Source organism: Vulpes vulpes, chromosome 2 (genome assembly GCF_048418805.1).
Source record: "Vulpes vulpes isolate BD-2025 chromosome 2, VulVul3, whole genome shotgun sequence".
NCBI lineage: Eukaryota > Metazoa > Chordata > Mammalia > Carnivora > Canidae > Vulpes > Vulpes vulpes.
The window spans coordinates 5,587,266-5,601,777 of record NC_132781.1 but is presented as its reverse complement, the minus strand read 5'-3'; the positions used below and the strand labels follow the sequence as shown (position 1 = coordinate 5,601,777).

At 44.5% G+C, this 14,512-nt stretch overlaps 1 protein-coding gene and 1 pseudogene across 3 annotated transcripts in view; both read right to left on the bottom strand.

Moving 5' to 3' along the window:
* The window catches only part of RECQL5 (RecQ like helicase 5), a 37,664-nt gene that overhangs the window by 21,234 nt on the left and 1,918 nt on the right, over positions 1 to 14,512 (bottom strand). For all 3 annotated transcript variants that reach the window (XR_011999507.1, XR_003235138.2, XM_025999747.2), the window contains exons 3-8: positions 14,078 to 14,199; positions 12,432 to 12,950; positions 11,712 to 11,817; positions 11,109 to 11,220; positions 9,725 to 9,887; positions 880 to 959 (exon numbers count right to left, since the gene is read on the bottom strand). Coding sequence is in view for 1 of the 3 variants with exons in the window: in XM_025999747.2 (XP_025855532.2) it covers positions 880 to 959; positions 9,725 to 9,887; positions 11,109 to 11,220; positions 11,712 to 11,817; positions 12,432 to 12,950; positions 14,078 to 14,199 (1,102 nt within the window). In the remaining 2 variants the exon portion in view is untranslated. The remainder of the gene's footprint in view (positions 1 to 879; positions 960 to 9,724; positions 9,888 to 11,108; positions 11,221 to 11,711; positions 11,818 to 12,431; positions 12,951 to 14,077; positions 14,200 to 14,512) is intronic.
* On the bottom strand, positions 4,028 to 4,850 carry LOC112920628 (myosin regulatory light chain 2, smooth muscle minor isoform pseudogene; annotated as a pseudogene).

The following is a 14,512-nucleotide window of genomic DNA, read 5'->3' as shown; positions in this document are numbered from 1 at the left end:
CCAAAGGGTTGCATACATACAAAGTGCTCCTAGCTAGGGACTCCTGGGTGGCTCAGTGGCTGAGCATCTTTTGGCTCAGGGCATGATCCCAGAGTTCCGGGATCAGGTCCCACACCAGGTTCTCTGTGAGGCACCTGCTTCCCTCTCCCTATGTCTCTGCCTTCTCTCTGTGTCTCTCATGAATAAATAAATGAAATATTAAAAAAAAAAAAAAAGTGCTTCCAGATATTCCAGAATCATCCTGAGTGTCCCTCATGTCTCGAACCTGTCCTGCCACAACCTGCCTGTCATGGAGCAGCCATCAGGCTCCTTCAAACTTCTACCACCAGCACATAGATGAAATAGAGAAGTGAACTCCAAGTGGGCTATATGGTGTTACGATAGAAAAAGCTGAATTAAAAAAAAAAAAGCAAAAAAAAAAAAGCTGAATTTTCTCCAAGCTTATTATCCACCCCACCTCCAAGAGATAAGGTAGGTCACGTAGCTCCTCTCAAATCCAGGATAAGAATGACTCTTACTCAAGTGAAGCCAGTGGTCCAGTTCAGTGTCAAGTGACAACCACAATGCTAATGGCTCAAGAACCAGTCACATGATTCATGACTCACTCATGGGACCAGCCACTCCAGAAGTGAGTGGAGTTGGGTGGCTGGAAAACCACCCGAAATACTGAATGAGTCTTCACATTGCCAGTTTCTGGAGCCTTCCTGGCAAGGATACTGACTTGCAGGCTGCCTGACAGGAAACACCCCACACAATAGCCTTCGGCAGGCGACAGTGCATTGGTCGCCTAAGAGCTGCCCTACATTAGTTGGTTAACTAGTAGGCATTGGGGGAAGAAAGATCTAAAATGTCACTCCACATATGAAATAAGTCACTCACCCCAATTCTTCACAGAAGGTGACCAGGGCATCAAAGGCCAAGATAGCAGCTTTATCAGATGCTTTGTTCCCTCTCTTTTCCTGCAGGCAAGAAAAGACCACTTAGCAAAAGCCTTACATAGCTGAACTACCTTGCAGCCTAAAGGATGATGAGGGAAGAAGCATCAAATGATAGTAAGAAAGCCATTTGCAAAATGGGTGTCCCCAAATCCAACCATACCTCAGAATCACCTGGATAACTTTTTTTTTTTTTTTTTAAGATTTTAACAGGACACCTGGGTCGTTCAGTGGTTGAGCATCTGTCTTTGGCCCAGGTCGTAATCCTGGGGTCCTGGAATAGAGTCCCACATCAGGCTCCCTGCAGGGAGCCTGCTTCTCCCTCTGCCTCTCTCTCTCTCTCTCCCTGTGTCTCTCATGAATAAATAAATAGATAATCTTAAAAAAAAAAAAGGATTTTTGGGGTGGCTCAGCGGTTTAGCACCACCTGAAGCCCAGGGCGTGATCCTGGGGACCCGGGATTGAGTCCCACATCGGGCTCCCTGCATGGAGCCTGCTTCTCTCTCTGCCTATGCCTCTGCCTCTCTCTCTGTGTATCTCTCATGATTAAATAAATAAAATCTTTAAAAAAAAAAAGGATTTTTCTTTTAATTTTTATTTATTTATGAGAGACAAGGAGAGAAAGAGTGGCAGAGACATAGGCAGAGAGAAGCAGGCTCTATGCAGGAGCCCAACGTGGGACTCAATCCTGGAACTCCAGGATCACACCCTGGGCCAAAGGCAGGCGCTCAACCACTGAGCCACCCAGGTGTCCCAAAAAAAGGATTTTATTTTCAAGCAACGTCCACACCCAACTAGGGGCTCAAACTCACAACCCTGAGCTCAAGAGTCACGTACTCTATTGACTGAGCCAGCCACGCATCCTTCATCTGTAACTTTTAATTTTTTTATATTTTTATTTTTTAATTTTTTATATATATTTTTTAATTTTTTAATTTTTTTTAATTTATTTATGATAGTCACACACAGAGAGAGAGAGAGGCAGAGACACAGGCAGAGGGAGAAGCAGGCTCCATGCACCGGGAGCCCGACGTGGGATTTGATCCCGGGTCTCCAGGATCGCGCCCTGGGCCAAAGGCAGGCGCCAAACCGCTGCGCCACCCAGGGATCCCAATTTTTTTTATATTTTTAAAAAATATTTATTTATTCATGAGAGACACAGGCAGAGAGGAAAAGCAGGCTCCATGCAGGAGCTTGATGCGGGACTCGATCCCAGAGCTCCAGGATCACATCCTGAGCCAAAGGCAGACCCTCAACCGCTGAGCCACCCAGGTGTCCCCCACCTATAACTTTTAAAAAGTGACCTGGGGCCCACACCCAGACTACTGAATTGAACTTTTTGGAGCCAGAACTTTTGGAGTTTATTTTGAAAAAGCTGCTCAGGTGGTTCTTATGCAGAGGTCCCAGGAACTGGCATTTGGGAATCCTACATAATAAGATCCAGATTTTTTTTTTAAGATTTTAAGTAATCTCTACACCCAACATGGGACTCAAACTCATAACCCCAAGATCAAGAGTCACATGCTCCACTGAATAAGCCAGCCAGGTTCTCCAATAAAATATGTCCAATTTATTTTTTTAAGATTTTATTTATTCATGAGAGACACAGGCAGAGGGAGAAGCAAGCTCCATGCAGGGAGCCCGACACGGGACTTGATCCCGGGACCCCAGGATCATGCCCTGGCCAAAGGCAGCGCTAAACTGCTGAGCCACCTGGCCTGCCCCATATGTCCAATTTAATAGTAAATATACACACAAATGTATTTAGATTTGAAAGAGCACATATACCTCTGTGTGTAGAGAAGGGTATATACTATAATGTGAGCAGTGATTTCTTCTGAGTGCTGAGATTATGCATTATTTGCCTTTTTGTACATGTCTATTTGTCAAAATTTCCTTTCAAAAAATTGTGAAAATTTCAAAAATAAAAAGATACAGAAAAGGAACTTTGAAAATATAAGACACTGATATCTGAAATCTTAAATATTGACTTTCTACTTCTGGAAGGTGAATGAATCATCCCCACTTCCCAAGCGCATATAAATAAACCTACTACCTCTCCCCTCATTCTGCCAATCTGTTTGTATCGCAATTTCTTCTGAAATCATAATTTTCCTTATGGGGAGGAAAACTACAGCAACATCAGACCAGAGCAAAAACCATGTGACTATATTTTTATATTTTTCATGATCACATATCCCTTTCTTGAACAACTTTGTCCTCCCAAAATTAATAACTGTTACACTTGGGGATCCCTGGGTGGCGCAGCGGTTTAGCGCCTGCCTTTGGCCAGGGCGTGATCCTGGAGACCTGGGATCGAATCCCACGTCAGGCTCCCGGTGCATGGAGCCTGCTTCTCCCTCTGCCTATGTTTCTGCCTGCCTCTCTCTCTCTCTCTCTCTCTCTGTGTGTGACTATCATAAAAAAAAAAAAAAAAAAAAAAACCTGTTACACTTTTTCACTTACTTAGATTTTAGTGTATATTACTCTTTCACCCCCCAAATGCTGTGATATAATGAAAAATTCATGTCAACAGCGGCCAAAGATGGCAGGTTTCACTTTTATTTTTAGAAACATCCCCCCCTACCGGAGCCTTCTGTCCTTCTAGGTTCAATGTGAACTGCCTCTCCCTTGGCCTGGTGTGCACAGCTGAGATGGTCCTTCAGTGGCACCCCCAGGACATTCCTTCTGCCTGGCTTGGGTCAGATCTCTATCTTCCCCTCTCCAATTACTGCCTCTTGGGGGCTGGGGGGTGGGGGTCATCCTTCAGTAGCTTTTCCACAGGAGGAAGTTTCTTGAAACCCTGTGTCCAAAAATGTCTCTTTTTTTTAATCATAAAGTCTAATTATGGTTCAGAAAAAATTAAGGAGATAACTTTCTCTAAAAAAAAAAAAAACCACACTGTGTAGACTGCAGTTATTTGGGGGGGGGGGGGAGCTAGCAAATTAAACTGCCCCATTTTCAATTCTGAAAAATCATAAAAGTCCCCCCACTTCCGGTCTGATTATAGAGATGCTTGTGCCCAAAATGGCTGAAAACAAATACAAGAAAGGCAAAAGCTGCAAAGCTAAGAGAATGCAAAGTCTCAGAAATACCCCAAGTGGCCACAAGGAACGTTTGGCTGGAACCCCAGTTCTTTTCAGTCATCTTTGTCTTTTGCTCCCCCTGATTAAGGATGCACATGAATTGAGATTTCCCTTTTGGTCCAGGTGCTTCTCTGTGAGCTCATCCACTTCCTTGCCTGTAACGTGGCCTCCCACTGCTGTCTGCAGCTCTCCCAGGTGCTCTCCCCGGATGGTGCCAGTTGCTTCATCAAAGCAAGCAAAAGTATTTCTGAGGACATCTTCCAGATCTGTGCCATTTCACTTTTCACCAAACATGGTGAAATTTATGGGCCCTGGAGCCCCATTTATCATGGCATCCAGATTCTCATCAGTTGGATTTTTTTCCCCAGGGAGGCAAGCATATCAGGGTAAATCTTGTCAATGAAACCATCTCTGTTCTGATCAGTCATGTTGAAGGCCTCTTTGAATTTCTGAATCTGTGACTGGTCAGAAAGGGTGAATGCATTGGATGTTGAGCATTGGGGGGGTGCTTCTTGGTGGTCTTGGTCTTTGCCTTTTTGCTTGACGTGGTGGTTAAATCCCTGCACAGCCAGGAGAATGTGAGCACTTTGCTGAGGCTATCAACACCCTTCTATCCCCAGAGCCTGTAAAGACCAACACTTCCAAACTCCGCTTATCAAACTGGAAGCTGTAAATGTCTTTTTAACTTGCCTTTATACTTAATTGGCTGACTGGGTGGGAAATTCTAGGTTGGAAACAGTTTATCTAGAATTGGAAGGCACTGTTTCATTGTTTGTTTCTGATATTATGATGGAGAAAACTGGTGCTGTTCTGGCTACCAGTCCTCCATGTATCACCTCTCTGGAAGCTTTCCGGATCTTGTCTCTGTCTTACATGTCTTATTGATAAGCTTAGCATGAGTTCTTATATCTCACTGTAAGTTTTAAATAAATATCTTATACCTTATCATCTTACCAATATCTTTTCTTTGTCTAATTTGAATTTTAGATAAAAGGGACAAGTTAATCATGCCCCCTTCATTCCTGGCAGAGTACCAGGTACACAAAAGGCCCCTTCCTTCCCAATCCCAACTTGTATTCACCTCCTCTCCCTATTCATTCATTCATTCATTCATTCATTCATTCATTCATTTCTCTATTCAAAAAAAAAAATGTATTAAGCACTTACTATGTTCCCAGCACTGGTCTGGCCATTACAGATATACAGGACACAAAAGGTCCCTGCTCTCAAGGAACTTAACTTTGACAGAGCAGATAGAGAATAAGCAAATCTATAATGTCACACAGTAATCAACATGATTTCTTTTTCAAAAACCAAGAGAAGAACGCTCCTGGGTGCTCAGTTGTGCCTATGGCCCCATGGTGAGCATGTACTATAATTCCATCACTGCTTGTGGCCAAGTATTTAGTTTGTTCTTCAGTTTCAGTCCTCATGACCAATTCTACCACACAAGCCCTCAGGCACAAGCTTGTGCACTGCTGCTTTTATTTCAGGCAATTTGGTGCCAGAAATATGGTATCTGGGGCAAAGGATAACTGCATATTAAAGTGCAATAGGCGGTGCCTGGGTGGTTCAGTCATTTGAGCATCTACTCTTGATTTTGGCTCAGATCATGATCTGGGGGTCATGGAATCATCAGGCTTCACATTCAGCACAGAGTATGCTTGTCCCTCTCCCTCCGCCCCTCCCCCAGCTCACGCTCTCTCTCTCTCAAATAAATATTTTTTAAAAATAAGAAAATAAAATGTAATAGATATTGCTAGAATGCTTCCCCCTAAAAAGACTGCAGCACTTCTTTTTTCTCCAGGCAAAGTGCAGGCCCTCTCCTGCACATGCCCACTAGCAATGAGTGTTAGAGCCCTTTCACATGTGTCATTTATTTTTAATTTGCATTTATCTGATTACTATTGAATTTGAATGTCTTTGGATGTACCGTTTGGATGAGCTTTTCTGGGAACCCACTTCTACACACTTTGCTTTTTCCTGTCAGTTGGTGAAATCTCTCCATTTATCCTCAACATCAACCTCTGGTTTGCCCTCTACATAACTAGTTTTCCAGTTTATGTGCTGGCTTTGTTTATGGTATCTTTTGCTGAATATGTCCCCCACCCCCCCAAAGGTTAAGGATTTATAAAAGTTCAAGAACTTTATTTATTTATCTTTTTTTTAAAAAATATTTTTATTTATTTATTCATGAGAGACAGAGAGAGAGAGAGAGACAGAGACATAGGCAGAGGGAGAAGCAGGCTCCATGCAGGCTCCATGCACGCCCTGGGCCGCAGGTGGCGCTAAACCGCCACGCCACCGGGGCGGCCCAGTTCAAGAACTTTAATTCAAATACTTTCTTTAAAAGATAGTTTTCAGGCAGCCCCGGTGGCCCAGTGGTTTAGTGCCACCTTTGGCCTGGGGTGTGATCCTGGAGACCCGGGATCAAGTCCCATGTCGGGCTCCCTGAATCAAGTCCCATGTCGGGCTCCCTGAATGGAGCCTGCTTCTCCCTCTGCCTGTGTCTCTGCCTCTCTCTCTCTCTCTCTCTCATGAATAAATAAAATCTTAAAAATAAAATATAGTTTTCTGAATTTCCAATTTCCATTACAAAACTATTTCAAGCCCTAGGTTATACATACAATAAAGTGTCTTACAAAACATTGTTTATTTTTTACATGCAGGTCCTTAAATCTGTCTTTTATATAAGGTGTTAAACGAGGCACTTTTATTTTTTCCAGAGGGATGCCCAAACCACCTACTAGACAATCCTTTCATTTTCCATTAAATTGAACTATCAGCTTCATCACATATTAAACTCTCACATGTTCTGGGACTGAATTCTAATTTCTTTGTACCACAGCTTGCTGCTGTATTAAATGCATTTGGTTACAGCAACACCCCAGCACATTCTGACACTGAGTTAAATTCATCCCCTTCACCATTCTTCCTGTCCTGACTTTTCCTGGCTGTTCTTGGGCTCTTCTTTCACATAAGTTCTAAGATTCCACTTCCCAATAGGAATCTTTTAGGGGATCCCTGGGTGGCGCAGCGGTTTGGAGCCTGCCTTTGGCCCAGGGCGCGATCCTGGAGACCCGGGATCGAATCCCATATCAGGCTCCCGGTGCATGGAGCCTGCTTCTCCCTCCGCCTGTGTCTCTGCCTCTCTCTCTCTCTCTCTCTGTGACTATCAAAAATAAATAAAAATTAAAAATAAAATAAAATAAAATAAAATGTTAAAAAAAAAAAAGGAATCTTTTAGGATTTCTACTGGAACTTCATTTATATTAACTTTGAGGAGAACTGTATGTAGCTTTACATCTTCCCACTCAGTTTTTATGCCTACTCAAAGCCTGTTTTCTTTCAATGAGCTATTAGTTTTCTTTATCTCAATCAGCAGTTTCCATCCCTGGCTGCATGTTAAACCCAAGTGGGGAGGGCACCTGGGTGGCTGGCTCAGTAGTTGAGCATCTACCTTCATCTCAGGTCGTGATCCCAGGGTCCTAGGATGGAGTCCTGCATTGGGCTCCTCGCAGGGAGCCTGCTTCTCCCTCTGCTTATGTCTCTGCCTCTCTTTCTGTGTCTCTCATGAATAGATAAATAAAATGCTTAAAACAAAAAATACAAAATGGTGAGTTTTGGGGTTTTTTTTAAGATTTTTTTTCTTTATTGGAGAGAGAGAGAACACTCATGAGCAAAGGAGGGGGCAGAGAGAGAGGGAGAGACTGAGGGAAAGGGAGGAAGGAGCAGGGAGCCCAATGTGGGGCTTGATCCCAGGACCCTAAGATCATGAACTGAGCCAAAGGCAGACGCTTAACTGACTGAACTACCCAGGCACCCCTACTTTTAGGTATTTTATAAGTTTTATTCTTGCAAATTTAATATTTTTTCATTTCCGTTCCTAGGCATTCATGGTAATGTGGAGAAAAGCTAGGCTTTAAAAAATATATCCTTTACATATAGACATCTTGCCAGGTTTTCTTATGAACTCTAATAGGTTTCCAGTAGAGTCAGGGGTTTTCTAGGCAGACATTTATTGACATTTCTACCTTGTTTTCTATTCTTCTTGTCCCTGTGGGTTTATAAAACTTTTGTCCTTTTAACCTCAGAAGGCTCCCTGCATGGAGCCTGCTTCTCCCTCTAACTGTGTCTCTGCCTCTCTCTCTGTGTGTCTTTCATAAATAAATAAATAAATAAATAAATAAATAAATAAATAAATAAATAAATAAATAAAATCTTAAAAAAAAAAGACTTATTAAAATGTCGGTGGGGGTAAAAAAAAAAAAGGCTACACATCTCCATTTGCAACTTCACAAATTATGCTCTGAGGTCTTTATCCGTGTTGGTTAATGTAGATTTATGGTGTCATTTTTAACTGCTTTAGATCATTCCGCCAAGTGACTAACCCAGTAAACAGTGGGTTACCCGATACTCTATAGAGGAAGAGTTCATTATGACGGAGTTGCAGCAAACATCCCTGTACTTCCTTATACGCGTCATGACAACTTGTTTATCTAGAAGTGGAATTACTGAATCACAGAGCACCATAATCCTCCCATTACATATACTGCCTCGTCTCTCTTCAAAGCAGTCATACCAGTCCATATTCCTGACAACACCATGAGTTCCCCTTTCCCCACATCCTCACCAACAGTGATTATAAAGATGTTGGACATTTTTGCCAGTATGATGAGTATAAAGTGACAGCTCATCATCTCTTTTACAAGTCTCTGATTTCTAAGGGAGGCTAAGCAACTCTTCATACCTTTATTAGATATTCTGGTTCCCTCTTCTATGAAATTCATACTTTCTGCTCTGCAGTTATCTGCCTTTTACAGAGTCACCAATAGGAATTCTCTCAATTATGCATATTGCAAATACCTTCCCCAACAATGGCTCATTTTTTCACCTTGTTTATGGTGTCTCTTAATACAGAGAAATTTTTAGTTTGGATTTAGTCAAATAGCCAGGTCTTCCTTGGATTCCACTTTTAAAATCTTGACATGCTCATCCCTTTGTCAAGGAAATAAAATATTTTCCCCCAATTTTACAGGTTTTTTAAAAGATTTTACTTATTTATTCATGAGAGACAGAGACATAGGCAGAGGGAGGAGAAGGAGGCTCCATGCAGGGAGCCCAGTGCGGGACCCAATCCCAGGACCTTGTGATCATGCCCCAAGCTGAAGGCAGATGCTCAACCACTGAGCCACCCAGGTGTCCCTAACCCCTTTTTGAGATCCTTACTGCACCTGTAATTCATATGTGTATGGTAGAGGAGGTAGGTATCTGATTTTATCTTTCTCCAGCACCAATTATTCAAGAGTGCATCCTTTTCTGTTGACTTATAATGTCACCTATCATACATCAAGTTCACTTAGGTACTTGGTTAAAAGAAGAAAGAAAGAGAGAAAGAAAAAAGCAAGCAAGCAAGCAAGCTGAAAACCAAAACACAGAACTTTCAACAATGTGGAAAAATTCTTATATAACAATGCTAATTAAAACAAGGCAGGACTGGGGCGCCTGGAAGGCTCCATCGGTTAAGCATCCGACTCTTGATTTCAGCTCAGGTCATGGTCTCATGACTGTAGAGCCCATTTAAGATTTAAGATTCTCTCTCTCCCTCTGCCCCTCCCCACCCTAAAACACAAGACAGGAGAGTGGAAACTGGAGAGTGGGAGGGAGTTTGGACAGAAAGGGCTCCTGCTGCCCAGGACTTACCTGGAGTTTTGCTACTTCCTTCCTGATCAGGAAACTGACTTGGTCCCGGTCATTCCTGGAGTAATAGAGACGGCACCAGGAAGGCTTCCCGTCTCTGCCTGCCCGGCCAGACTCTTGATAGTACCCAGCCATAGACTTGGCAATATTCCAGTGGGCGACAAACCTGTAGAATCCAAAGGGACAAGCAGCATGAGCTGTGGCAGAAGAGCTGAGGGGAGGAACGACCAGACCAGGGAAGCAGGGCTTTCTGTGGCCACCAGGAGCAGGGAGGCTAGCAGGTTACAGAAGAAATGTGGCCATGACCCCTGTACCCCATCAATAGATCTCCTGGCCACGGAGTGGCCAAGTCAGAGGCCACAGCAGAGTTAAGAGGAGCAATTTCAGCACATATGAGAAACCAAAAACCCTCAGTGTCACAGGCCCAGGAGAAAAAGCACTGGACTTAAAGAAACAATATATGGCCACTAATAAGCTGCATGATCCAAGTAAGTCCCTTTAACCTCTCTGAAGAGAGAGGGACAACATTATTATATACTTCCTATAAATAAATAACGTTATCTATTTGTCTCACTTAATTCTACAGTTACTATCAGATGAGATAACCCCATCTTATAGACAATGAAATGATTAAAAAAATGTGTACAAGGTGACACAGCAAGGGGACAGTAGCACTAGGATTTGGGCCTAGTGGTGTCTGACTTCAAAGCTGGCCCTAAAGATCCACAGCCAACCTAGGGTCCAAACTGATTCCAAAGCTTGTGTTCTCGTAAACGCAAGCACAGAGACTCATTCCACTCCTGATCAACTTGAGTCTTAAGGAGATCATGTATGCAAAAGTGCCCTATAAATCATATAAGGCATTACTGCTGGTGTTGATCAGAGCAAAGGGCTTCAGGCTGTAGCTGAAAATGTCTCTGGAAAGTCAGGTGGGGCTAGAGGGAAAAGCCTTCCCAAGGGTTGCCAGGGTGGGGCTAGGAAGCTGGGACACACCCATCTCTTCTGGAACATCAGTAAGCAGTAACAAGGAATGCTGGGAATAAGGCATTGCTGAGGATTTCCCCAGGGAGCAGTTTAAGATAGTTCATTCCACCCCCTCACGGGGACGATGCATTAGACTCAGGGAACTGGGTTGTGCTAATGGATGGGCCTGACGGCTGCATGCTGCCCTCTACTGGGGAATGATAGAACCCTGCTGTGCAGTCCCCTGATAGGGGGCTGCACAGCACCTGTCACCATGTGGGCTATGCACTGGGGACTCGCTCCTGGGGCCTCCTTCCCCTTTGGCCCTAGAAGGAGCATATGCACTTGGGCCTTGAGGCAGAGCACTAGGCAGTCACTTGAGGCAAGCCCCACCTGGGATGGTAAGGCAAGAACCATCACTCACCTGACATTGGCTTTGTCCACTCCCATCCCAAAACTAATGGTTGCAACAATGACAGGCACCTTCTCCTCCATCCACTCATTCTGCACCAGTGTTCTTTCAGAAGCCTTCAGCCCTGTGATGGAGGGGACGGTGACGAAGGGAACCCATATTTCCCTTGGAATCTACCTTGGGTTTGACACTGTACTGGGCGCTGTACACATACCCTGATTAACCACTTACCAGCAGTGTGGCCTGGGCCACACACTTAACCTCATAAACACCCTAGCTTGTGTGGAGCACATAGCACCCAATAAGCGTTAAAGCCCAGATTGCAACCTAAGTCTATTGGCCTCCAAAACCTGTGCTCTCTCCACAACACCAATACCTGGCCTTCTAAAAACTCATCACTGCTACTGGGAGGGCATAGGGAGAGAAAAAGAATTCAGGAGTCATAGTTCTCATTTTAGATCTCATTTGTGTCTAGACTCCTTTTTGCTTTAGCTCTGCCTGGGTATCTGGAAAAAGATGACAGACCAGCTGATTATCCAGGATCTTTAAAGAACAAGAGACCCAATGAGAGGTCTCTGAGATGGAAGGGGATCAGATGGCCCAGGCACCCCTTACCTGCGTGGTAAGCCTTGGCATTCACACCTCTGTAACTGAGCTCTGTTGCCAGCTGTTCACAAGCCTCTCTGGTCCTGCAGTAAACAATGCCACAGCCAGACAGCAACTGAATGAGAAGACATGGAAAGAAAGTAAGCATTGAGAACAGAACAATCTGCCTATTATACCTCATCCTGCTGTAAAAGCAGCTCTCGCGGACAGCCCTGGTGGTGCAGCGGTTTAGCGCCGCCTGCAGCCCAGGGTGTGATCCTGGAGACCCGGGATCGAGTCCCACATCGGGCTTCCTGCATGGAGCCTGCTTCTCCCTCTGCCTGTGTCTCTGCCTCTCTGGCTCTCTCTGACTGAATAAATAAATAATAAATAAGTCTTTAAAGAAAAAAAAGCACCTCTTGCTCCTTCTCATGGGTTCCTGTAAGGCAGGACACCAGCAGGGCTCTGCCATTTGTAACAAAGCAGTTCAAAACCCTAACCCATATAGCTCCTCTGCTTGGATAGGTCTGCAAAGGCCTCACTCAGGGGCTGGACACCCATCTCCCACAGAATTCCAGCATCAGGGAACTCCACTAAGGGGAATAATGCCAAGAAACCAAAGGAACAACTCTCTGTGCACAAGTTTTAAGAAGCTTCAGCTAGTTCTAAAGAAGCTAGAAAAAGCAAAGGTTCTAGAAAACCAATATCCATCTCTGTGTTGCAGATGCCTCCCAGCCTGAGGGCCCTCACCCCTTTATCAGCCTTCTGTCCAAGAGCCTTAAGGCAGAAGTCCCTCAGGTTCCCATAGGGATCAGAAAGCAGTTCTTTGAACTGCACATCATAGAAGAGGTTGGCCCGGAAGCAGGGAGTCTTGAAGGTGGCAACTGGTTGCTTCAGGTGGAGGGCAGCAAACACATCCTCTTGGACTTGGAGAGTGGCTGTGGCGGTCAGAGCTACACATGGGGCATGTGCTAGGCGGGAACGGAGGGTACCTAGACGCAAGTAGTCAGGACGGAAGTCGTGCCCCCACTGAGAAACACAATGAGCTTCATCCACCACCAGGTAGGAGAGCAGGTGGCGGGACACCAGTGAGTTCAGGGTGGGCTGGAAGGAAGGTGAGGCTGCCATCTCTGGTGTGATGTACAGAAGTTTGGTCTGTGGCTTTTCTCGCTCTAGATCAGAAAGCAGCTCCTTTTTCTCCTGTGCTGAGAGCTTGGAGTTCAGGGAACTCACTCGTACCTTCAGGGCCAGCAAGTGGTCCACCTGGTCCTGAGGGAAGAAAGGAAACAGGCCACAAGGGAGGACCCAATGATAAATATCACCTTGGCTCACTGGGCATTTCCCAGTCATAAATGTTCTCCTCCCAACCTCCAAGGTCTCCTCTGCACAAACAAGAAGTACAGGAGGTGGAGCAGTCTTGAGGGCACAGACTCTGGAGGGAGACAGCCCTGGCTCACTTCATCATTGCATGCTCTTTGGCTAGCTCTTTGCCTCTGAGACTCAGTTCATTCTGTCCCTCTCTACGTCCTACAAAACCGGTAACTACCTAACAGGGTGGTTGTTAGCATTATATGAAATTTTATGATGCAAAAGTAAAGTGAATGAACATAAAGCATTTAGCACAAAGCCTGAGATCTCGTGAAATTCACGATGCACTGGTACTGCCTCCTGTTTCTCCTTCACAGTGGATGGCTCTTAACCGCATGGCCATACTTCCTCATTTCTGATTCTGTCAGCCCACCTGCAGGCCTTAAATATAGCCAGAGGTGCAGAGCAGATGCTGACAATGTTCCAACCAGTTTATATCAATTTAGCTTTCCATCCATCTGCATCCTCTAACCTACCAAGAGTACATATGTGTGTACACCAGAGAGTGTCTGTGTATACAGATACATTTCCATACTCCTCTGGGTGAAAAAGTAACAAAAAGACAACAAAAGGGATCCCTGGGTGGCTTAGCGGTTTAGTGCCTGCCTTTGGCCCAGGGCGTGATCCTGGAGTCCTGGGATCGAGTCCTGCGTTGGGCTCCCTGCATGGAGCCTGCTTCTCCCTCCTCCTGTGTCTCTGCCTCTCTCTCTCTCTCTCTCTCTCTCTCTCTGTCTATCATAAATAAATAAATAAATCTTTAAAAAAAAAAAAGACAATGAAAGGCCTCAGGCCATCAAGACACAGAAGATTCATTCATAACCACTAGTTATGAATGCACTAGTGGAGACCCCACATTTGGGCAATTCAGAAACCCAATATAGAAACGGAAATAGGCAAATCAAAGAAAATAAAAGGCAAAAGACCAAACAAATGAGAGGTGACATTTCCAGATGAAAAAAAAAACAAACTAAACTAAAAACCTTCCCCTAAACTTTTGAAGCTATCATCTTCACTTCCCTAAGCCTCACCTGAATCAAAGCAATGAGTGGAGAGACTACGATGGTGATGCCTTTGGCCAACAGAGCAGGGAGCTGATAGCAGAGGGATTTTCCTGCCCCCGTGGGCATGCACACAAAGACATCCTTGTCACCTGCAAAAATACAAGACAATGACACTTAATGCTTTCTGCCTAGGGGTACCTGGGTGGCTCAGGTGGTTAAGTATCTCTCTTGATTTTGGCTCAGGTCATGATTTCAGGGTTGTGAGGTTGAGCCCCACTTCAGGCTCTGTGCTCAACAAGGAGTCTGCTTGAGATTCTCTCCCTCTCCCTCTGCCCCTCCCCATGCCCGTGCATGAGCATTCGTGCCCTCTCTCTCAAATGATAAGTCTTTAAAAGAAAATAAATACATGCTTCTTGCTTTTTACCTTTTTCCTTCATCATGGCTATTGAAAACTTAATGAGT